General features: G+C 51.4%; 8 protein-coding genes across 8 annotated transcripts; 5 read left to right on the plus strand and 3 right to left on the minus strand.

Annotated features, from left to right (window-relative positions):
* Positions 1–138: 138 nt before the first annotated feature.
* Positions 139–879, plus strand: V2A60_001907 (uncharacterized protein; the record flags this gene model as incomplete). The annotated part of the gene is made up of 1 exon (XM_083253262.1): positions 139–879. The coding sequence occupies one exon, from the start codon at positions 139–141 to the stop codon at positions 877–879; it is 741 nt and encodes a 246-aa protein (XP_083109388.1).
* Positions 880–1,609: 730 nt separating this feature from the next.
* On the minus strand, positions 1,610–3,936 carry V2A60_001908 (uncharacterized protein; the record flags this gene model as incomplete). Its single annotated transcript, XM_083253263.1, has 4 exons — positions 1,610–2,833; positions 2,891–3,343; positions 3,397–3,427; positions 3,476–3,936. The coding sequence occupies 4 exons, from the start codon at positions 3,934–3,936 to the stop codon at positions 1,610–1,612; spliced, it is 2,169 nt and encodes a 722-aa protein (XP_083109389.1).
* A 366-nt stretch (positions 3,937–4,302) lies between these two features.
* On the plus strand, positions 4,303–6,077 carry V2A60_001909 (MDR family MFS transporter; the record flags this gene model as incomplete). The annotated part of the gene is made up of 2 exons (XM_083253264.1): positions 4,303–4,560; positions 4,614–6,077. 2 exons carry the CDS (start codon positions 4,303–4,305, stop codon positions 6,075–6,077), a joined length of 1,722 nt encoding a protein of 573 aa, XP_083109390.1.
* A 993-nt stretch (positions 6,078–7,070) lies between these two features.
* On the plus strand, positions 7,071–9,848 carry V2A60_001910 (uncharacterized protein; the record flags this gene model as incomplete). The annotated part of the gene is made up of 3 exons (XM_083253265.1): positions 7,071–8,457; positions 8,631–8,767; positions 9,450–9,848. 3 exons carry the CDS (start codon positions 7,071–7,073, stop codon positions 9,846–9,848), a joined length of 1,923 nt encoding a protein of 640 aa, XP_083109391.1.
* Positions 9,849–10,587: 739 nt separating this feature from the next.
* On the minus strand, positions 10,588–11,781 carry V2A60_001911 (lactonase family protein; the record flags this gene model as incomplete). The annotated part of the gene is made up of 1 exon (XM_083253266.1): positions 10,588–11,781. One exon carries the CDS (start codon positions 11,779–11,781, stop codon positions 10,588–10,590), a length of 1,194 nt encoding a protein of 397 aa, XP_083109392.1.
* A 3,185-nt stretch (positions 11,782–14,966) lies between these two features.
* Positions 14,967–17,364, plus strand: V2A60_001912 (sugar porter family MFS transporter; the record flags this gene model as incomplete). The annotated part of the gene is made up of 8 exons (XM_083253267.1): positions 14,967–15,010; positions 15,163–15,514; positions 15,568–15,725; positions 15,775–15,909; positions 15,971–16,092; positions 16,148–16,540; positions 16,594–16,788; positions 16,847–17,364. 8 exons carry the CDS (start codon positions 14,967–14,969, stop codon positions 17,362–17,364), a joined length of 1,917 nt encoding a protein of 638 aa, XP_083109393.1.
* Positions 17,365–17,630: 266 nt separating this feature from the next.
* On the minus strand, positions 17,631–19,735 carry V2A60_001913 (major facilitator superfamily domain-containing protein; the record flags this gene model as incomplete). The annotated part of the gene is made up of 9 exons (XM_083253268.1): positions 17,631–17,946; positions 17,997–18,050; positions 18,096–18,161; positions 18,213–18,570; positions 18,626–18,825; positions 18,875–19,050; positions 19,103–19,352; positions 19,403–19,536; positions 19,592–19,735. 9 exons carry the CDS (start codon positions 19,733–19,735, stop codon positions 17,631–17,633), a joined length of 1,698 nt encoding a protein of 565 aa, XP_083109394.1.
* A 1,389-nt stretch (positions 19,736–21,124) lies between these two features.
* V2A60_001914 (tryptophan synthase beta subunit-like PLP-dependent enzyme) lies at positions 21,125–23,120 on the plus strand (the record flags this gene model as incomplete). Its single annotated transcript, XM_083253269.1, has 7 exons — positions 21,125–21,335; positions 21,388–21,580; positions 21,628–21,751; positions 21,798–21,888; positions 21,944–22,004; positions 22,053–22,413; positions 22,470–23,120. The coding sequence occupies 7 exons, from the start codon at positions 21,125–21,127 to the stop codon at positions 23,118–23,120; spliced, it is 1,692 nt and encodes a 563-aa protein (XP_083109395.1).
* Positions 23,121–23,459: the final 339 nt, after the last annotated feature.

Here is a 23,459-nt window from a genome sequence, read left to right on the forward strand (position 1 = left end):
CCCTCGTCACCAGCTAAACACTCTGTCCCTGCGAACATCAAATTTGATTCCTCCCTCTTTTCAGTATTGCCAATCTTTCAAGGGAGTTCATACCGATAGCCCATTGATACAAAGAGAATGTCCGAAACACAAACGCAAATGGCGCCTTCACAGTCTGTCTCCGCTGCCAAGGAGCCCGAAGTCCCTCAGCTCATATACACCGTCGCGCAAACCACCGAGGAGAAGCGCGAAGCCTTGCGCCTTGTCGCAGACACAATTGCGCAGCAGCGCCAAGTTGCGTCCACCACAATCATCTTCCACCCGGCCGTTCTGGGACCCTTTACGGCACTGCTCTCCGCGGTCGTGTATCGCAGCCGCAATGACTGGGTCGGCGCCGTCATTCTGGTCGCTGGCATCATTGTCGCCTACCTGGCGGCTGTGCAGTACTACACTTACGGCTATGTGCAGCGCGCCGAGAGCTTCAACTGGAAAGATTTCATCACGCCTCCGGCCGACGAGCCCGCGCAACAAGACACGGTCATGTACGCTCGCTACGGCGACAACATCATTGCGACGCTAGTGCTGCGCCTTGACAAGGCCAGAGCCACATCCAAGACAGCCTCGCAGCGTCGGGGAAGCGGCGCGACCGCGCAGATTCGGGCTTGGGCTACGCGCCTTCGCTACCGGGGCACAGGCATCGGCGGCGACATTCTTCGCGATGCAGTAGCCCTCGCCCGCTCCTCTCTTGGTCCCGAAGTCACCATTGAATTTAGTGATCCTCATGCCCACACTGTCGATACCACCGGATACTTTACAGCGCCATTTGCGCAGCGCGAAAAGATAGGACGGCAAGCTCTCGCGCAAGCCATCAAGGATGCCGATGAAGCCGCCGATCGATGAGCCGGAGCTTTGTCGGATTTTGAAACATAATAATTAATTGAATACATATTGATACCATAAAAGAGTTGGCAGTGACTACTTCGTTTTGAAAATGTTGAATGCCCCCAGAAGCAGGGTCGTTCGGTCTCGAGTCGCATAATGTCTCACCTAGTCGACTAATAAACCTGTTCTGTGCTGCACGTGCATTGAACTGATCAACCAGTGTGGGAAACGAGGGTTGAATCATTTGACTCGAGCCCAGCACCTGGACTGAGGCGAACCTTCGTCTCCGCTCCTGCTATCGTCGACCCATCTCGGCCATCGTCTTGGCACGTCAGCCACACACCACATGCTCCCCACGATGTCTCTCTGGCGGCTTGGCTGCCGTCTTGGCGCACCTTGGCCGCAGATCAGAGACCCTCCGAGCTGGTTGTCGACAATGAGCGTGAAAACTTCATAGACCCCCCTTGCATCAACAGTGACAGTCATCTCCAAATCGGACTACCCTTTTCGATACCTCTTCGCCGGCGACACCCCATGCAAGTGTGCATCGATGTAAGTTGCAAAGGCTGGTGACGCTCCTTCCTACCCGAGACCTGCAACTGCTCGCCATGCCAGGGCAGCATTCGGTGTGGGCGAAGTCATCATGAGCAAAAGGCAACTTCGAAATACATCAGCTTTATCTTTGCCGAGACAGTAACTAGCCTATTGTGATTAGGCTTATTCACATGACATCGTAGCCTTTGCGCTGTTAAAATCCCTCCACATGATAGAAGCCACTCTGCTCCGAAACCAGCTGTTCCCAATTTCCCCACGCGTCCAAATCCATTTCAAACGACCCAAGGTCCGAAAACCCGCTGAACTCTCCAGCAGTGGTGGGTTCCGCACCCTGGGCATCATCAAAAGTATCCAGGCGGGCCCCCTTGTTCGAAAGGTCCTGCTCCTTTGCCGCAGGCGCTGCTGCTGCGACTGCCGCTTGTTCACCCGTAGCCGCTCTATTTTCTCTCATCGCCTTGATGTAGGCTGGCTCCTCTGGCTCCATCATGCCTTCTGCTTTTTTGGCCGCGACGTAGCCCTCCCAGACTTCCAGTGTCCACTTGCTAAGGGCCTTGTACACGGCCTTTGCCGATGACTGCCCGAATGCATGGGGGTACTGCGAAAAGACTCGCCCGATGAGCTGCCATACCCGGTCAAGGTCGGAGCTCTTTTTTCTGCGGCGCGCTTCTATCAGCACGAAGAGAATCTTGTCCCACAAGTACGTCGAGTTGAGGCGCCACTCGTACTTGCGCAGAGACTGATTCTCGCTCACCATGGAAGCGTACTCGAGCAGCTTTGAGGCATTATAAAATGCTACATCTCGCTCCGCCTCTGTCACTTGCCCTCCCAAATTTGCAAACCGTCGTGGGTTATGCGCAAAGAGCCGTGTGTTACACACCGCAGCGCGGATCATGCAGGTGACCAGGATGTCGAGCGACTGCGACGGATCACAGTAGCGTAGATATTTTGTTTCAAATTTGTCCTCAATCTCGTCAATGAGTGCATCCTTTTCTGTTGATGTCATGTTGGAGCTAGTACCGATATCGGACCATGATGCGACGGATGTGGTGGTGCCCGACAGGCGTTGAAGGGATTTCGCCAGATCGCAGCGAACGAGACACATGGTGATGGCTGTGATGGCCTTGCGATCTTTAGGCACTTCTGTCATGTATGGGTTGAGATCTTCATCTTCGACGTTCCATGGCACTCCTGCGTCACCTGCCTGAATATCTAGCGATGGTTTGGCATCCAATAAATCCGACGTGCGAAATTCTAGGTGCGCAATGTACCACCAAAGACGTCTTCTCATTTCCGTTTCAAATAGAGATAACCCCAATGATTTTCCATCGCGGTGTAAGCCCATTTTGAGAGCCAGTCGGAGAGCAATACCGCATAGAATGTGCTGAGACTCGTATTTCATGGTGCCGCGCAGACCCATCTGGGGAATGTTAGATTCGGTTTAAAGCAAATGATGAAAAATCTCCGAATGACATACCATAAACAGACAAAACGCTGTCAAAGTTGTCGGGTTGGATGTACTGAGCAGCCCAGCTCGTTTCAGCGTGTGCCTAGCAATGGCTCTATACTTGGCAAATAGTGTCTTTTTGCTTTCCTTGAACAGTTTCTGGCACTCGTTTTCATCACTGACACTGACAACCCCAAAGTAGAAACAGAATATCACTGCCTCGGTGGGTTTCGATACTTCTTCTCTCCGTTCTGCTGCTTGTAGGACCGACGCCCAGAATGTTGGGATATGCATCATCTTCATGAGCGGATCAACTCTGTCAACGTATATGTCCAAAAGTGCGTACAGACAGTGCATCGCAGGATGCCAGTGGCGCAATTCACCTTTGAAGCCACCACTAGCACAGTCTGATCCTAGAAAAAGATCGGTTTCGTTTTCCTCATCATCATCACCAACAGCAACAAACTCATCAGGATGCCGAAACTGGATTGATATCAGCGTCAAAGTTGCCAGTGGGACGACTCAAGAATACTTACATCCTCGTTCAAGTCCGTCCACAAGGTACTACTACAAGACAATTTAGCAAGGTGAGAACACCCGAGACTGGAAACGTACTTTTCATAGTATCGCGAACCCCCTTCCCGGCTGACCAATTTTGGTCCTGAGCCTGACGTCCTGATCAGCGCGGAGCGAAACCCCATCGGCGGCGCAGCTTCGCCTCTTGGGGTGAGAACTGAAAGGCTTGCAGGCGAGTCAACAGTACCGTTGCTCTCAGAAAGGCCGTCATCTGATGTGGCGCGGGACGTGCTCGTACGCTCCGCGATATCGACACCGCGCGACTTGAGCATGTCTTCATATCGTCGCAGCTTGGCGTGCAGAGTCTCACGCGATGGCTTTGACCTCTTGCGCTTCCCCCGCACAGGCTCAACGTATTCGCAATCAATCTTGGCGCGCTTGCAGTTGCCGCATGGCTGTGCATGATCGCACCGTACTTTGCGCTGACGGCAAACGAGGCAAGAGAAGGTCTTGACTGTGCAATCGGCGCTGGGCCTGATTGATGGACTTGCTGGTCTCATATTGCTGTGCTGATTATCCTTCTTCTGGGTGTGTTTTCAACACAGGAAACGGAGCTCTTGTCGCTGTTCGGGGGGTGCAAGTATTCCGAGGTGGCCGAGACTCTGTGGTGTAGCTTCGGGGCTCGGAGGCCAGATTCTGCATTTTGAGCCCCGAGGGCGATGCTGTTCAACCCCGAGCGCCCCACTCGAAGGGCTGGCTGTAAGCCAACATCAGTTATATAAATGGCAGTGTCACGGACAGTTTCCCCTTTTATGTAGAAATATAATCACTGGCTGGATACAGTTGCTCTCATTTATATTTTGTAGCCAAAGTTTCTCTATCAATTCTCCCAAGACACTACGTGTGTGTTTATACCTGCCTCAACAATGGCAGCCGAATCGAAAATGCCAGACGAATCAACACCAAACAAATCATTACCAGCTAGATCAACGCCGACCGAGTCGATACACGATGAGGAAGGGAAGCTGGAGAGCGATGTTGATCTAGTCGAATCAGAACGCGATTCAGAAAAGCAATCGCCAAGCGATGCCGATCCATCGCCCCAGGCATTGGAATACCCACCGGCATATAAACGCATTCTCATCATGATTGCGTTGTACCTCTCCATGTTCCTCATCACTCTAGTAAGTATCAGAATCACCAATTTGATATTGAGTTATTGCTCAACAAAGCATAGGATCAAAACATCATTGCAACTGCAATCCCTCGCATCACCGATGAATTCCACTCGATCGCCGACATTGGGTGGTATGGCAGTGCATACCTGCTCACGACTTGTAGCTTCCAGCTATTCATGGGCAAAGTCTACAAATACTACCCAGCCAAGCCCCTCTTTCTCGGAGGCGTCGTCATGTTTGAGGTTGGTTCAGCAATCTGTGGCGCGGCTCCTAGCTCTGTTGCCTTTATCATCGGCCGCGCTGTGGCTGGAGTAGGAGCCTCCGGTCTGTTTTCTGGCCTGATGGTCATAATGTTCCATACCATTCCGCTTCGGCAGAGACCGCTCTGGCAAGGCGCTGCAGGAGGTTTGTTTGCCATTGCCTCCGTTGTTGGGCCGCTCGTCGGGGGCGCATTCACCGATCATGTCACTTGGCGCTGGTGTTTCTATCTTAATCTCCCAATCGGAGCCGTCTCCTTACTAGTTACGGTATTGCTTGTCAATCTGTCAGACCAGAAACTGGAGTCTCCTGCGAAAACTCTCATTGGGAAGATTCAGCAGCTTGATCCCATCGGAAACCTCGCTTTTTTCCCTGGAATCGTCTGCCTCATCCTCGCCCTGCAATGGGGCGGTACGCTATACTCTTGGGCCAACGCCAGGATAATTGCTCTCATTATTGTCTGTATAGCTCTTGTCGCCATCTTTCTCGGTATCCAGATTTGGAAGAAAGAACAGGCTACCTTGCCGCCGCGCATCATAAAGCAGCGCAGCATCGCTGCCGCCATGTTCTTCTGTTTCTTCAACGGTGCTGGTATGATGGTTCTTATGTACTATCTTCCTATCTGGTTTCAAGCTATCAAAGGCGCATCAGCTGTGAGCTCGGGTCTCATGCTTCTGCCCACTGTGCTGTCAGTAGTCGTGGCAGCTATTTTCTCTGGGATCGTCATATCCCGTGCTGGTTACTACGCGCCATTCTATATCGCCAGCTCTATATTATCACCGATTGGAGCTGGACTCATGTGCACTTTTACAACTTCAACTAGCAAAGGCATGTGGATTGGCTCGCAGATTCTCTTTGGCTTTGGTACTGGTCTTGGTGTACAACAGCATCTGAACGTCGTGCAGACTGTCCTAGAACGCTCGGATATCGCACAGGGGTCCGCCGCGGTCATGCTTGTCCGTTTTCTAGGGTCGACAATTTTCATTCCAATCGCGCAAAATGTCTTCATAAGGGATCTTGCATCAAAACTGGCAGCCCTTCCCGGTGTTGATACTGAGACAGTCATCAAAGGCGGTGCCACTGAATTGCGCTCATTGGTTCCTGCAGATGAGCTCAACCAGCTCCTCACTTATTACAACGCCTCACTATCGAAGGTCTTTTACATTGCGGCGGGCACATGTGCAGTCACTATCTTCGGAAGTGTCTGTGTGGAGTGGCGGAGCTTGAAGGCAAAGGCTCGAACCGAGGGTGGAAAGCCTCGGTAATTATCAAGACACAGTTGTAGATGAAGCCATACATGGATAACACGCACGTAGAACCGCCTTCTTCAACATTTAGTAAGCAACCGCTTTTTTATTGTAGTTTAGAACATATTAAAATCGAGAATCCCCGATCAAATCATCATCACCCTCTGACAGTCACCGGCGCCATCTGCTATATTTTCCGCAGAACTTCAATGTGTACCACGAAACGAAAAAATTGAATCTCACCTGCAACCTTAATACTAGCAAAGCCTCCAAGCAAGACAGTGGAAAAGCTTCTGCGTCAGCGACGCGACCGACAAGCTTGTTGAAATCGATGCAGAATTTGACGCTATGGCAAAATACATGCAGCGAACTGCGTTCCTATACTCCGTATAAGAGACTCAATTATATGAAGTGCAGCCTCGCCTAGACAATTGGCTCCGAGTCAGTGAACGTTGCTGCTGAGCAGGCTCTGGTGCCGAAAATGAGTATCTTTGGATGTAAGTGCGAAAGGTTAGGCCGCCGTTTCATACCAAGGAGCTATTATAGCAGCTGGAGACCTTTTTCGTTGTCTCGGGCGAGGCTCGTCAGAAAGGTTTAATTGTGTGGAACTCCAGTTGCAGCTGCGTAGCTAGCAGCGGAATAGACTTTCTGCGCTGCAATGACTATTAACTAGTCATCGCATTCAGCATTGAATCATTGCTGGACTTGGCTACAGCCAACCGAATAACATACAATACTTCAGGCAAGCCACTCGACTACACAATAGGATGCCATTACAGCCTCAGTGGGTCGCATTGTGCATGCTGGTACTCGACAACTAGTCGTAGCACTCTGGCGGAGTTCAGCTCGCGTTTTCTCCCCATTTGAATGGCAACAGCGGTGCAAAGTGGCGCAGCGCGACGGACAAGTCGTCAGATCTTTGTTAATATATGGGCGTCGTATCACGTACCTAAACTCCTCAGCTGCGCAACTTCATTCTCCTACGGTATAGACACAGTGAGCACGCTGGACATGGATATCCTGCCACTACCGCGAGACCCGACTTTTCCAACCCCGGAGACCCCATATCTTTCGGCGGAAGACTGGGATTTTGGCCCTTATCGGACCTTCTTGCATCGGAAATATCAAGATTTAGGGCTTAGTGAAGTGCCTCATCTACCAACTGACCATGCGCTCTTGACGCTCCCACTGCAACGTATCTTTGACGCAATCCCGGCAGCCAAGCTACAGTCGTTCGTGCAGACATGGCTGTACTTTGGTATCTTGGCCGAGTTCTTGAGCCTTAACGAGCTTGAGGATGGGCGACGTTTAGTTAGCCTCGAGCAGGCTCGAGAAGAAATGGCAATACTGTATCGAGAATATTCAAAAGACGGCGACAACGGAAAGCTGCTAACTGGTGTCCATATCCTTGGGCAAACCGACACCTTCGTCGAGCGCGTGCGTTTGGCAGGAGACCTCGGGCCGCGTTTCCATTATTTACATCAGTGCTTGACTCGATCTGTGCTCATAGTCAACAACTCTTTCAACCAGCTTGACTACTCTATCCGCTATTCGATAGCTGCACTGAGCGAATTATTCATGACAAATATTTACGCAAGCAGCCATTTAGTGAGCCCGCGCATTGTGTTGCCAATCGCTTCTTTCAACTGGTTTAGAGACTACCTGAAGGCGGGTAACGATGTGGAGAAACAAATGCTCAGCGTTGGCTGGTGCCCAAGTGAGATTGAGAAGCTGCGAAACCTTTTCCAGGGTGTCGCGTCTCTTCACTACGTCACGAGGTTGCGGCCACGTACCGCGCCAAGTGACCATGTCAACTGCACAAACTATGCCTGTCGGGCATTTCAGATTGACATTGCAAAGTACAAACCGAATCACGTCACCCAGGGATGTCACTGTGACGATGTGCACATAGATGAGACCGAATTAGGTCAAATTCTAAGAGGAACCGATTTCTACCCCGTGTTGAAAATTGACACGGGGCCGGATGGCACCGGACCCGTGAGCATCACGCTAGAGAGATACGAACCGGGGGTGAACTATGTCGCTTTATCCCATGTGTGGGCGGACGGCTTGGGAAACCCGCGCGCCAATGCTCTGCCGACTTGCCAGGTTATCAGAATGGCCAATGCTGTCGCAGAACTCAACCGTACCATGAATGACAGTGACGATCCGCAGTCCGAATATCGCATCTGGGTTGACACAATTTGCTGCCCAGTCGAGCTCGAGGGAAAGGCAATTGCTCTTGAGCGAATTGCCGATGTCTACAAGAATTCCGCACATGTTTTAATTCTCGACTCATCGCTGACGTGTCTGAATACGACTACTAGCGATCTAGCTGAAATGCTCCTAAGGACGTTTAGCTGCTCGGCCTGGATGCGGCGACTCTGGACTCTCCAAGGTATTGCATTTTCATTCCTTGGTTTTTTAATTCTTCTTTATTTTTGGCTTTTCGAACCTTTATGTCCTCGTGTGGATTCTGTCTCGAATGATTCATCATTCTTCTTGAATTTCTTACCGCCTCTAAATGATGTTGCTGTACTCTGTTGCGTGTACTGACTCATATCTCATCAGAGGCTATTCTGCCAAAAAGTCTCTGCATTCAATTTCAAGATAAAGCAGCTTCTGCTTCGGATTTGATGCGCGATTTATACTTGGCAGGCATGAACGACATGCGATTCCTCCGAATCTGGCATGATCTTCTCAACGAGGTAAATGATCCTTTCAAGTTTGCGAGCTGCTATGTTATTTCTGGTCTAACTTGAATAGTATAATTATATTCAAAACTTTGATCAAGCGAGCCGCGGCTTGGACGACTCCTATCACAAGCCACAGCTTGTCATATTGCAAAGATCGATTCATTTTCGAACAGTGTCGGTCCAGTCTGATGAGCCTCTTTGTATAGCTGTCTTGATGAATCTCCAGATTGAAGGGCTGACATTAATGACTGATGGCCAACAACGTATGGCTCGGGTATGGTCTGCATTGGCTGAAGCCCTTGATGGAATTTCCACTTCTCTAGTATTTTATCTCGAAGAAACTCTATCCATGAAAGGCTGGCGATGGGCACCAAAAAGTCTTCTTGGGAGCCTCGGTGAGGATTCAACAATGGGAATGGATGAGAGATCGCTTCGATTTTCTGTTCCATTACCGGTTACTCCTAAATCGGTGGGTATGCCGACTCCAAGAGGATTTCGCATGAGGGCCCACGGTGGCTACTTGAAGGTAGCGCCGATACGTGAAACCTTTGACGTACAACCGTGGAAGGGAGTCACAAAGCGATCCGTAGAGGCGCACGTGCTCATCTATCGGGAGGCGACAAAGGATTGGTACCGGCTGGCAGATTGGCATCGCAGTCGTAAACTCGGATCGTGGTCTGACGAGGAACGAAAGGCGTACGATGAAAAATTTCCGAGTCCACTATTTGACTGTATCCAGTCTAACAGCGCTGCTCTCATATTCAACAACTTTAATGAGAGTGCCGAGGTCAATGTAGCCATTCTGGGCAAGGTGCAGGAGTGTTTGGATGATGACGACGAGCAAATGGCGATGCATTTTGAGCGGGAGCGCACAGTCATGTGCTGGCATCTAGTACAGCAGGAGGTGGCTCTGTTGAACAAGGTGATTGCCATTTCCAACAAACTCGCGGACGACCAGGTCACTGCAAATCTGCTTGCATGCGGCAAGGAATCAAGTCCCGAACGCGACAAGTGCCTTGCTGAGGTCAAAAAATGGCTGGAGACAACGTTGATCGGGAATGGAAAGAAGATCCCGAGTTTGCGCAACTGGTGACGCATACAATGGGAGATGGCATGGAAGGGTACACTTGGCCCTTGGTACTGGTCGACTACTCTAATATCATTTGTATGAAGGATTCGGTGGAGGATCAAGTCTGGTTCGTTGACTGATGGGTTGGAAAGGAGCGTGCTGCGGTCCCGGTTTGAGCCTTGACCGTTACGGAGAGCGAGTTTTTGAATAACGAGATAACACAATCGACTGCCAGTAGTTCAGGGCCACATAACAATGTCCCTACATCGAAGTTCACTGAGAGTGATGCGAAATTTGAACGCCTCGCAATTCACAGTCTTGAATCACTTCACTAGTTTTATCGTGGACGAACTCAATCACGGCCCATTCGTTCTCCGGCATCACGATTTCCGACTCGAGAACAGTTTTTTCAATGAAAACTTGGACGTCTAGTGAATCATAGACTGTGAATTTGTAAATATTGTTCCTCTGCCTCTATTTACCCTCCTTCGTGGGCGAAGGACCCTATCGCCCTTCATCGCAGAAACTTGGGATTCTTTTCCCGACGGATCTACACAGCGCGGCATGTCCAAGTGAGCATTATCGTGAGCTCCTGCGTGAGTGCTATCGGCGAAAATGTGATGCTTCACACTTTGCGTCTATAATACGATATCTGGGCGACGTATCCATTCTGTTCTATAACTCTTTCGCAAAGCATCACAAGGGGTGAGCCAGATGCCCAGTATCGAGTGGCTCATGAGAAGTCGTCCGCCAGTGTTCAAAGTTACGCTGTACATCTAACCGGATGAAGCCACACAGCGTTGGCGGCTCTAACCCTCTCCTTTGAAACCGCCTTAGGGTCCGAGGCTGGTATCTCAAGGGTAGCTGCAGCAACTTCTCGAATCCGGGTTCCATCAAACGTCAGAACACGAACTTTACCAACAACTTCGTCGGTCAGAGCCAAGTACTGCAAGAGTGGTTTACCGGAAGATACTGCAGCCACCCATGGCGCCGGCTCCAGTGCGTGCGAGAAGCCTCCGTGTGTCGGAGTCTCCCAAACGTCAATAGCCTCCGTACGCGCCAATCTGCCCTCGCTATCCAACTCAAAAACCGAGACATAACCTTTGAAAGTCGCATTGTTACCGCGAGTAGTCGCGAACAAGTATTTGGGGGCGAATCCGGGAGGACCGGTTGAAATCCGAACTGCGGCCGCCGCGTAGTTTGTCGCGTTGATGCCCCAGGGCAACACGCTCGCATTCTGGAGATACTTGACGTCCTCGACAGTGCCATTGCGGTGTTTCTTCACAGAAAACACATCCACCGTATTAGAGTGCTCCCCGATCACGTACAATATCTTCCCGTTCGGGTGAGGCTTGATATGGCGGAGGCCTTCGTTGTCCGCGGGCGCCTTGTGCAACTTTTGGTCTGCCACGGTGACGGACTGGCCGTCCGCTCCCGACACCGCAAGAGTCCAAAAACCATTTGCTCCGAGATCTGAAACATATAGCGTATTTCCTTCAGGGCTCAGCTCTACACCGTGCGTTCCGTTCCGAGGGCTGAAACTCCCGGTGGGTGCGGTGGCATTCTCTCTGCCCTCGATGCTGAAATCGAGTTGTTGCGCCAGATCACCCAGGGTGCCGTCGCTTTCCACATGGAAGACCTCTCCCGATGCGCCGCCAACGCTATACAAATATGAGTCGGAGGAAGTAATATAGCCGGGCACTCTGTAAACTGGCTTCGAGTTTAGGAACTCGAGTGCGTGGAACGGATCATCAGCACCACGCTGGTTTCTGTAGACCGAAACGCCGGGGGGCACCCAAGACAATCCATATAGAGTCTTTTGGTCTGGTGCGAAAGAAAGCCATGGGTGGGAAGCGGTGGCATTGCTGATGTGAGTGACGTTGAGATGGGCAAGAAGGGGGTCAAAGAAGAGCGTGTATATGTACGGCACATTGAATGCGCCCACGAATAACTCCATGTCTCGTTTTCTTTGGTGATTTTGCGTCGGCAGGTGTCGTTATGAGTAGATCTGGAGTAAAGCATGTATTTATATGCGTGCATGTTACTCGTGGCCTGTGCAGGCGGCCATTGATTGGCTCTAAGCGACGAAGTTGCTGGTAAAGTTCGGGCGTGCCGTGCTCATGGTATGATGCCCTTCCATTATGACATTCTTCAGGTACGAATCGCCACTTGCTTCAAACTCGGAACATGTTCAAAATATTTCCGCGATGAGGGATCTTCAACGCTCCTTACTCAGTACACAGCACTGACGTCTTGAGGCATAAATTGCACCGAGAAACAAAGCGCATTGACGAAGAAATGTGCCACCGGCACTCTGCCGAATTCAAGGGTCCCCGGTAGTGTCAACGTTGACGCTACTGGTAGGACGGACCGTAATTGGAGGGCACACAAACCTTTTCGGGACGGGGTTTGTGCGTGATAACTCTCATATCTTGCCGTGATCGCTCGCTTGGCGACAGCCGAATGCAAATACTCTGTACACGTGCACCCAATGACGTGACTTGCAGCCTTGAAGTTTAAAAATAGGGCAGGCAATATAGGTTTTGAAGTGTGGGTTTCGACTCAGTATTAAGGAAGAGAGCTCAGTACCGAGTAGTAGATAAAGTCCTACTAAGAAATAGCCTAATTGTGCTTTGCGAAATAGAGATAATTTGCTCCATATTTCGTCTTCCCATCCATCTTACAGTCTGATAAACGGCCAGGGAAACTACTGCCAGGCCGGTTTTAAGAGGCAAACTCATCACTTGCGATCTGGAAGCTGCCTGACGGGGTGGCACTGGCCCCTGACTTTCTCGATAGACATGTCGGAGATCCTTCAGCAATTGTAACGCCCAATAGCATTGAATGTAAAAAAATTTCCATGGTACACTTATATCATCCCGTGAGGTTCTACCAGCACTAGCGTCAGAGTCTCAAGACGGTTGGGATATCATGTTGCCCGACTGGGAATTAACCGCTTTAGAGGGTATGAAGAGAGGCAAGGCCTCCATCGAAGCAAGGTCCTCCGGGTGAAAGTAGGTGACGAACTCTTCAAAGCCTAGCAAAGCATTCTGATGTGAATACAGTTTAATTAGTAGTCACTGCCTTGGTGAGGTATGTGCCTGCACAGCCTCGACTGATTCCCATATCATCAATTGCTGGTATAAAGGCTAGAAAAATTCTACAAAGAGCTACAGAAAACCTTGGAGTAAAACTGAAAAACTTAAGGGCCGACTTTGTAACCGAATAAGAAGTGGCGCAGTGTTCGCGGTGAAAGAATCCGTAGTTTTGGTTACGTTGATTATCATTAGATTGTTAATAAGCGCATACCTCGAGTCATGGGAAAGTAAAACATTTCATATCGGGCGCTACTATTTACCTGGCACGAAACTTTCAGTGGCTTCTCACAGTTCGGGCGAACACGGCCGAGACACCCACAGCAATGCCACTCATCAGCAGTAGAACAGCTTATTCGTGCTGGTTGCTGGAAAGATGACAAAAGATTGACGAATTCGGCAGGCTCAGAAATATTAGCGTTCCCCGCGCAACCCGCAAAGCGGCCAGCAACACATGCCCTCCATGCCTCCTTGCCTCCCAACCTGTCTCTCCCGGAGCCGGAGGGCTTCCCAAGTAGCCTGACCGCATCCATCTTGTCATGAGGCCTGTGGGGAAGCAATGTTGATTAGCGCCGACACCCACTATAAGCTTCGCATATGCTGCTAGTTACAAGTTGAGAAAAAAGCCCAGGCGGGCAGGAGGAGTCGATCGCTGCCCACAGGCGGCGCCACCACACACACCCCCGGTATTTATCCCTTCGATGCGTGGAGGCGAAACTGATTGGGTCCGGGGACCGTTTGCTTTGCTGATGAGAAAGGCTCGGGTCTCAACGGCCGGACCGGATTGTGTCGTAGTTGAATCGCGTGATATCACCAGAAGCTACTCCGTATTGACAATCCATACAACATGCAACAGGAAATAGCGCTTACAGCCAAATTTCTTGGCCCGCAGGTCCGTCCAAACAATTTCGAGAAATACTGCTGCCTAGTTCGAACCCCTCCCTTGTGCGCCACTTCCATCACAATCCTGGTCTTGTGGCTTGCATCGCCGACGCCCGCGCGATTTGCGCCCCCCCCCCCCCCCCCCCCCCCTTCCCTTGAGCTACGAAGTAAGAAGAGAACACACACACACAAGGTTTGGCCTCAGTCTTTGCATCGAAACTCGGAGCTCACTGAAACCAAACAACGATTGTTCAATTTCCCGGACTTAAGTAGAGGCAGGATTGCACGCCCTGTCGGAGTTCAGCTCCCTTCACAGATTAGCAGCAACCCGCCAGCGGTGGAATTCGGACCTTTGGCTTTCTCGCTAATTTTAGGCCAAAGGGGCGTGGAGGTGAATGGGGGAAACGGTGCAAATTAAGTGCATATGGCCCTAAACGTTTAATTGTTCGTCTGGCTAGTCTGCTGGGCCAACCAACCCGCAACATTCCCTGACTCGACTTGCCGGCGCGCGCTCAGCCTGCTTTCGGGGCGCCACCGACGCAGATGCTCCCTGCGTCAGGTCAGCGGCGTTGATCCGACTTTTTTCTCAGGCGGCGGGGGGGGGGGAGCTCTAGTTTGGGGGCCACTTGTATGGTCTGGAATCCCATCGGGATGAGCAGAGGACTCTTGGGGAACATTGTATGCGCAGACGCAACAATGGCAGAGCCCTTGCTCTCACTGTTTTCCCGTGAAGAAGAGATGACACAAAGGATCTCACGTTTGATTCGTAGCCAGAGGCTCAAATCAGTAAAAAAAAGGGCAACGAAGCAAATAGTCATACATATCATTCAAGCGGCTCGTAAACTTCGTTCGCGAACAACTAGCCTGGCGCCATGTCTCATTCTCTGGCTGCGCCGAGATGGGAAAGCCTGGGGCCCCCCTGGCGCGCCACTTACAGCCTAACAGCGCAGCCTTTTCGGAGCGCAAGTTTGCATGCAGCTATCACCTGGTCGTACGGGCAGAAATGTGTGGCAACAAGCAATCCGCCCCTCATGGAAGTCTGCCGGTCCATCTGGATAAAAAGCCAGCTTCTCGCCCACATCCGTCCGGGAAACCCTGTGTCCCCGTCCATTGATGCTCCCGCTGCTTTGTGGTCGAAGTACAAACCTTGGTGCTCCTCTAAAACATGGATCCAGAAAAGAAGATTGTCCTCGAACAGGACGAGCACGTGTAGGTCTGACCCTTTGCACTCTTCAGTGCAACCCTTCCCCCCCACAGTGCAAGAATGCACAATGCCATTTTCTCACCTTTTGTCGCACTCATACGTCTCTCTTCCTTATCCAATTGTTTTACTTGTTTACTGAAACCCCAACGCTGGATAGCACCGAGACAGCGCGACCGACGTCCGAAGCTGCCCAGAAGCTCGCCACGCTCGAGGAGAATGCCGTGGCCGAGATCAAAAACCCTCTCGTGGGCGTGCCTCGCGACGAGCTCCTCGCGCGCGTGACAGCGTACCAGCAAGAAAAGGGCCTGCCCGAGGATATCCTGCCGTTCCTCCGGAAAGGCGCCCTCGTCGCGCAGAACCCCGCGGGCTTCGAGGAGCTCGATCTCTTGGATGAGAATGACAAGGGCGTGCTGCGCAACGAAGTCACTCATAGGTGGAACCACCCTTGGGCTCTCTATTATACCATTGTCCTCAACTCCATAGCCGCAGCTATCCAGGGATGGGACCAGGTCAGTTTGCGCACGAGTTTCAGTACCCGACCTTCACTAACACCGGGCTGCAGACCGGCTCCAACGGCGCTAATCTTGGCTTCCCAGAAGCTCTTGGCATCCCCGATTTCAGCCCCCAATGTGGCCCCGATGCGACCAAGGGCCTCTGTGCCAGAAATGCTTGGATCGTTGGTGTTGTAAATGCTATGCCTTATATCACCATCTGTCTCTTGTATGTACACGCAGTGGTGCTAGACAATTCAGCGACTGACAAAAACAAGCGCCGGCTGGATTTCCGATCCGCTCAATGAGATAATGGGCCGTCGCGGCGTCATCTTTATCGCTGCCATCTTCTCTCTATTAGCTCCTTTCGGTATGGCTCTGTCGCAGACCTGGGGCCAGCTTGCTGCATGCAGGTACGCAGCACGATGCTCTCTTCTTGTGATGCCTGATATCAAGACTAACACGCTCGCCCAGAGTACTCCTCGGTATCGGTATGGGATTGAAGGAGGTCACCGTGCCTGTATTTTCGGCCGAAAATGCCCCAACCATCATCCGTGGCGGCCTAGTCATGTCTTGGCAGCTCTGGACTGCGTTCGGTATGCAATGCACGCACCCAAAATTTCTAGATCTCGGTTCGCTGACACTGAAAAGGCATCTTCCTTGGTACCTGTGCCAATCTTGCTGTTGGAAAAGTCGCCGATATCTCATGGCGCCTACAACTCGGTTCTGCCTTCATTCCCGCAGTGCCTCTTGTTCTCGGTATCTGGTTCTGCCCCGAGTCTCCTCGTTGGTATCTCAAGAAGGGCAACCACCTGAAGGCATGGAAATCGCTGCTACGCCTGCGAAACACACCCCTTCAGGCCGCTCGCGACTTGTTCTACATTCACTCTCTTCTTGAAGAAGAAGACAGAATGATCAAAGAATCTGGACTTAGCATCAACGGTAGCGTCTTCACTCGCTTCATTGAGCTGTTCACGATTCCTCGAAACCGTCGCGCTACCCAAGCCTCTGGTATTGTCATGATTGCACAACAGATGTGCGGAAGTAAGCACACGCGAAAAACTTTCTCTATCCTGCCCAATCGCTGACCAAACTAGTCAACATCATTGCTTTCTACAGCAGTACCATCTTTGTTCAAAGCGGTGTGTCCGCATACAATGCTCTTTGGGCCAGTTTCGGCTTTGGTCTCATCAACTTTCTCTTCGCCTGGCCCGCCGTGTGGACCATTGATACCTTTGGCCGGCGTGCTCTCCTGATTTTCACGTTTCCAAACATGTTCTGGACCCTACTCGGTAAGTTCCTAGTATGAGATCCCCACTGGCGATTCTGACTAACATTATGTGTGTGTAGTGGCCGGTCTTTGCTTTCTCATCGACAAGGGTGTTGAACAGAGTTCGGCACGCATCGGGGCTGTCGCAACCTTTGTATATCTCTTTGCTGCTTTTTATTCACCGGGAGAAGGACCCGTGCCATTCATGTACTCAGCCGAAGTTTTTGGATTGGCTCATCGTGAAGTTGGAATGTCATGGGCAGTTGCAACCAACAACTTCTGGGGCGCCATCCTCAGTTTGACATTCCCGCGAATGCTTCGAGCCATGACACCGACCGGCGCATTTGGGTTCTATGCAGGCATGAACTTGGTCGCATTGGCTCTCATATTTTGTTTCGTACCTGAAACAAAGCAAAAGAGTTTAGAGGAACTGGATTACGTCTTTGGAGTCTCAACTCGAGCGCACGCCAAGTACCAGCTTGGCACCGTTCTGCCATGGTGGTTCAAGCGTTATGTCTTCCAAGACAAGAGCGCCGTCTGCCCTCCTTTGTACAAGGACGACAACAAGGCTGCCAGACCTCAGGAAGGCAAAGTCTGAGCTCAAGCTCAGTCACGGCACATGAACGAATGGACGGAGTTCCTTTGCCATTGTCTTGTCACAAACTGACCCGTATTGATATCCCCAACAGTATATGCTTCTTGACTATTTACATGCGCAAGTTTCTTCACTAGTTAGTTGAATTGAACAGGTTAATCTATTAAAATGGCTACACTCAATTTTGGTTGTCGCTCCACCTCTATTTTTTTTAACTGTATCGCCTCACCCCCCCCCTCTCCCCGAATCTCTAGTAAACAACATTTTGGTTAAGCCTTGCTTTTCTGTTTGCGTGCCTCATCGGCTCTGCGGCCTTCCTCCTTGAGCTTTTCGTCGTCCGGTCGCGATAAAGACACCTGAGGCATCAAAACAAAAGCGAGAAAGAAACCAAGTACAGCTAATGCTGCCCCAACGATGAAAATAATCCTGAACCCCTTCTTATAAGCAGGGACGACAACGCCGCGAATCCTGGCAGCCTCATCAGGAGCCAGCGCATCCGTATACGTGCGAGGGTTCTGTAGCAGGTCCTTGAGGGCAGCGTCGTCCAAGTGTAGAGTAGAAATCGAGCTTCTAAGAACGTTGTTGCTAAGAAAGAATTTAGTAAAATATAATGGAGAATGTCTAAGCTCGCTTACATTATAGAACCGCAAACGGCCAAGCCAAGCGTTGAACCGACATTTCGGATAAAACTGAGGCAATTAGTAAGATATCGAGTTGAGTAGCATGGTACTTACTTTCGGAAAGACGTGGCAACGGCCATGTCACGTCTTGCGACGCCAGCCTGCGCTGCAATCAGGGCTCTGCAAGCATGTTAGTGAGGGGACCGTGCAGTAAGTTTGACATTCACGTACGGCTGCATGGTGTTTCCGACACCAATACCAATAAGGACCGAGTAGCCAATCTGCTTGTCAAGGCCGGTATTCTCATTGAGAGTGGACATAAGTCCAAGTCCCACAGCCCAGCATATCCAGCCAAAGAGAATGCATTCTCGGTATCTTCCAACCCAATGAACAATGAGTCCAGACACCGTGCTGCTGACTGTCTGCACGATGGTAATCGGCAGGAGGAGAGCACCAGATTTGGTGGCACTATAGCCATAGACTAGTTGATAGAACGTTGGCACATAATAGACTTGCATGACAAAGTTCCATCCATTAATCATCATCGTCAAGCAGGCGCCATTGACAATCTTGGACTTGAAAATGTGCACTATGTGACTGGTCAGTGTCTCTCAACTCTCCAGGTAAAATTTGCGAGGACTCACAAGGCACCAGGGGGTACTCGGGTCCCTTCCATTGCCAGAGGACGAATGCGACGCAAATTGCGCCACCGGTCGCGAGAGAGGCAATGACTGGGGCAGACTTCCAGGGATATTCGCTTCCACCCCATGTAAGCCCAAGGATAACAGCAATCATGCCTGAGAATGACAGAGCGATGCCGACAAAGTCAACTGCCTTGAGTTTACTTGCCAAGTGTTAGCAGAAGAGGCAGCAATCCACATCGGCAGACTTACATTCGCCAATCTCCTTCAACCTTCTTCAGCGGCATGATAAACACAACACAACAGGTCGTAAGGAGGGTCAATGGCAAGTTCAGGCGGAAGATCCAACGCCACGACTCCTTGGACTTGGACGAAAGAGCGCCACCAATCACGGGGCCGATGCCATTCGCAAGTGCGACGACAGCGCCCTGTAAAGAAAAATCAGTGATGGCGCTGGTAATGCAGACCAGGGAAACTTACTAGGATACCTTGGTACTTTCCTCGTTCCCTCAATGGTACGACATCGCTGACAATCAGCTGCGCAACGGTCATGAGACCACCTCCGCCGATACCCGTGAATGCGCGAAAGACGGTGAGTTGCAGGACTGACTGCGCCAGGGATGAAGCCAGGGAGCCGAAAAAGAAAATCGCAAGCCCGGTAAGCAAAACAACCTTTCTCGACCAGATATCCGACAGCCGACCGTAAATCAACTGTCCAATCGTTGAGGTGCTTCGATCCATTAGACAAGTCAAACTGTGTATCGAATTTGCAAGACTCACATAAAGTAGCCGCTTGCGATCCAGGAGACCTCCTTCGTAGCCCCAAAAGAGGCACCGATAATGTATAAACTAGCGGCAAGAGTAGTCTGGTCCATCAACGCGACCAAATCTACACTGGCGCAGGCCAGAAATATCTGCTCGTGGTGTTAGACTCGCCTGGCCATTGCACGTTTGTTTCGCCAATCGTACCGTAATGATGGTGCGCTTCGGGACATAGTTGGTCTGCTCGTTGAATTTGGCTCCAGCGCCGTCCGAGTCGCTCGCAGAGTGCGTGCTGACATCGCCAGTCGTCGGCCTCGCAGGCACAACAACGGGTTCTGCCTTTCCGGACATTGTGCAAAGTCAGTATCCTGCGGTCGGAATCCCCCCGATTGGCGTGTCGATTGGGCCAGGTTCTGATCGGGGCGCCTTGTTTCGTGAATGTGTATTGGGGGAGGAGCGCTGGATCAGATAAAAGAGAGAGCGAGGAGCAGCGAGACCGGCTTCGTGGGTCGGCATATGAGAGCTCAATTAAGCCTAATAATAAACCACATTCCCTTGAATCAACAACCAGGGGTCAAAACTTCGATGTGGGTAACGCAACCGCTGCGGCCTATTGCTCAGTAGATTGAAGACACCAAAATCTGTGCGTAAGATGGCCATTAATGTGGGAATGCGGCCCGAGACAAGCAAAAGCTGAGAGATCCGTGCATGGGGGCGAACAACCTATAACACTGCATTAGTCGCAAAAGTATCAACGTGGACACATTTATATTAGTGGGCATAACTATACTTTGTTCCTCTTGGCTTGCCCACTACGTTACGTCTCTCATCCTTCCTTGATGTACTCCGTCCTTGGTAAGTATCGGCTGTTCCTTTTCTTCCTTGGCCCCGAATAGCAGCATGTTGACCCCCACCGCAGGCCGCTTGCCATCGCCATGTTGCTCTGGTTCTTGGGGGCGATGTACGAGATGGAATAGGCCATTCGCGCAAGCGCCGCCGATCGTCGCGCTGCATTTGAGCAAGATTGAGTCGCTTAAATGGCGTTGTACTTGCTGGTTAGTAAGATACTAGAGCATTATGATGAATTAAGGTTAGTAGATTCGCCGCACGCAGTATCTGGCCCGCCGATCACTTTCGGCATTCAAGACTGCGACAATGGCGGGCCACTCACAAGCCATCAGGGTGGTGGCGCGTCAGGACGGTACCCCTTGCTCATTCGCATATATTCGCTTCGCGCATCACGACATTGCGCCGGGCAGGCAGTCAGTCCAATGTAACCCGGATGGCACGTTTAGTCACAAATTCGAGTTGTCACCACGGCCGGTGCCCGTAGATCTGCTTCAGCGCAACCTTGGGAGGTTGCAACAGCCGACTCGTCCCACACCAAGCATTGTCTGCTCTCGGCGTGCACTTAAAAGATATGCATACCCTTACCCGCTGAAAACGCAGAGAGACATTCCAACATGCCTCTTTTGGACTGGCCGCGAAGGTCATGGAGACACAAAGAGAATCGCGTAGGACCGCATGGAGATTCCATAATTGAGGGACGGCGGGCAAGTGCCGCAGCTCGTAAGCGTCGGCTGACCGTTCCATGATGCGTGGCTGCTTTCAGAGTGCTTGTATAAATAGCTCAGCACAAACAATCCTGGACTCGAGCCTTTGAGCTACATAAACTAGGTTCTGCGCCCTGATCTGGCTTTGCACCTGTCATTTGGTCTAGTAATAGTACCTGTGACAATCATGGCCGAGGTAAAGACCATGAAGGAAACAAACACCCTCAATGTCTTCAAGGGGCCAGAGTCCATCAGAGATTATTTTGACCCGGACACGGCCCCTCCTCTACCCCTCGTTGAGGTTCCGGCCTCGTTGAATCCCTACCACGGCGATGGCGTCCGTATCTTCGCCAAGATGATGTCCATGCATCCAGCAAACAACGTCAAGTGCATGCCAGGTATGTGCCCCTTACCTTGTGTCTTCTTCGACAAGGGATGCTTACAATACAGCTTTGAATTTATTGGAAAAAAGTGTCAAGCCCGATGTGACAAAGACCATTGTCGAGTACAGCTCGGGCTCGACCGTTCTGTCCATGTCGTTGGTCGGCCGTGCCATCTATGGCCTGGATGATATTCGAGCATTCTTGAGCAACAAGACCAGCATCGCCAAAATTCGTCTCATGCAGCTCTTCGGCATCAACATGTAGGTTCCACTGGGGTATACCAACATACCATGCTAACATGATCCAGTACGCTATTCGGTGGCCCTTCCCAACCTGAACCGCTAGACGAGCGTGGTGGTATTCGAGCCGCGCAGCGTCTGGGAAACGAGACAAGCGAGGCTTTGAACCCTAACCAGTACGAAAATGAAAATGTGAGTAAATCATCATCTCATCGTCGGCTATATTCTAATGATGCAGAACTGGAAATCTCACGTCCGCTGGACCGGACCCCAAATCCTCAGACAACTACCCGAGATCAACGTCATCTGTGCAGGCATGGGCACTTCTGGTACGCCAGCGTTCCAGAATCATTTACAGGAAGCTGCTGTCTAACATCGACATAGGTACCATGACCGGCTTGGGCACATATTTCAAGGGCGCAAAGCCGACCGTCTTCCGACTCGGGTAAGCCAATCTTTCTTCTGTCATTCCCAAGTCTCTAACATGACTCAGTGTTTGCACCGCGGCAGGCGATAGAGTTCCTGGGCCGAGATCGTACGCGCTACTCGGACCCGTCACCTTCCCCTGGAAGTCCTCTGTCGATCATGTTGAGGAGGTTGGCTCGTACGAGTCATATCGTCTGTCACTGGAGCTCTGCCGCCAAGGCCTCGTCTGCGGGCCCTCGTCTGGCTTCAACTTGAAGGGCCTGTACCAATACATCGACAAACAAAAAGCTGACGGTAGCCTCACCAAGCTTGCCGGCCCTGACGGACTCATCAACTGCGTATTTCTGTGCTGCGATCTGCCCTACCAGTACGTCAACGAATACTTTGACAAGCTTGACGAGTCATGCTTCCCTCCGGTCAAGAACGAAGTGAGTCGTCCCGCACCATCACGCATATTTGCGCCTCTTCTAACAAGATTACTCAGGAGCTCCTCGACGTCGACTTGTACAGATATGATGAGAAATGGGAGTGGGAAGCATCCAAAGCTCTGCAGGGATACTTCCACATCAACGAGGGGCAGATGGACGACCTCGTGCGCCGCGCGCAAGAGGCATGCACGTGCGAGATCCCAAAGCTCAGCGCTGCACTGCAACCGAGAGAGAACGCGGCCATCCTAGACCTACGACAGCCTGCCGACTTTGAAAAGGGCAAGCTCCCAGGTTCCATCAACATTCCGCTAGCACAGCCCGGTACAAAGAGCCCGTTCTCTGATCCCTCAGTCCTGAGCCACCTCTGGACCCAACTAGACAAGGAATTTTCCTCGCCGAGTGCGGAGCTAGGCAGTCTCAGGGGCAAAGACACGCTCGTCGTCTGCTACGACGGAGACAGCGCGCGCGTCGCCGCCAGCGTGATGCGTGCCAAGGGGTACGAGGCGAATAGCTTGCGATCAGGCCTTGACGGGCTCGTGACGATGCTGTCGGAGCCTCAGACTTGCAGCAAGGCCGAGCCCGAGCAGCAGACCTCGTGGCTCCAGCTGTGCGAGGCACAGCGTCCTCCCGCTGCCTCTCTTGAGGCACCAGCCTCGAATCCCTCGTCCGAGTTGAGAAATCTCCATCAGGCTGCAGTCATAGTATAGATTCTTGGACCCATTCATCCGAGCTGGCTAGAGACGGGACCAGATCCTACAACAAGGGTGGCCTTTCGCCAAGGAGTCGCCAAGGAGTTACTGGGCATTTGACAATGCAGACTCACCGCCGTTGTGGCTGTCACATTTCAGAAAAGTACATATAGAATGTCAATCAAAGTGCCTCTATAGATTCGTCTCTGCATGAAGACTGAACTTGCTCCATCGGGACTCGAGAATGCGTGAAAACCCGCTTGGGGACGGCCGAGCCACTAGCCCAATAATTCAGAAGTTTACCCCTGAAAAGCAGTTCCGTTTTGGCCGTAAGGCTTTGGCATCAGTCCACTCGAT

Source organism: Cordyceps javanica, chromosome 1 (assembly GCF_051103115.1).
Source record: "Cordyceps javanica chromosome 1, complete sequence".
NCBI lineage: Eukaryota > Fungi > Ascomycota > Sordariomycetes > Hypocreales > Cordycipitaceae > Cordyceps > Cordyceps javanica.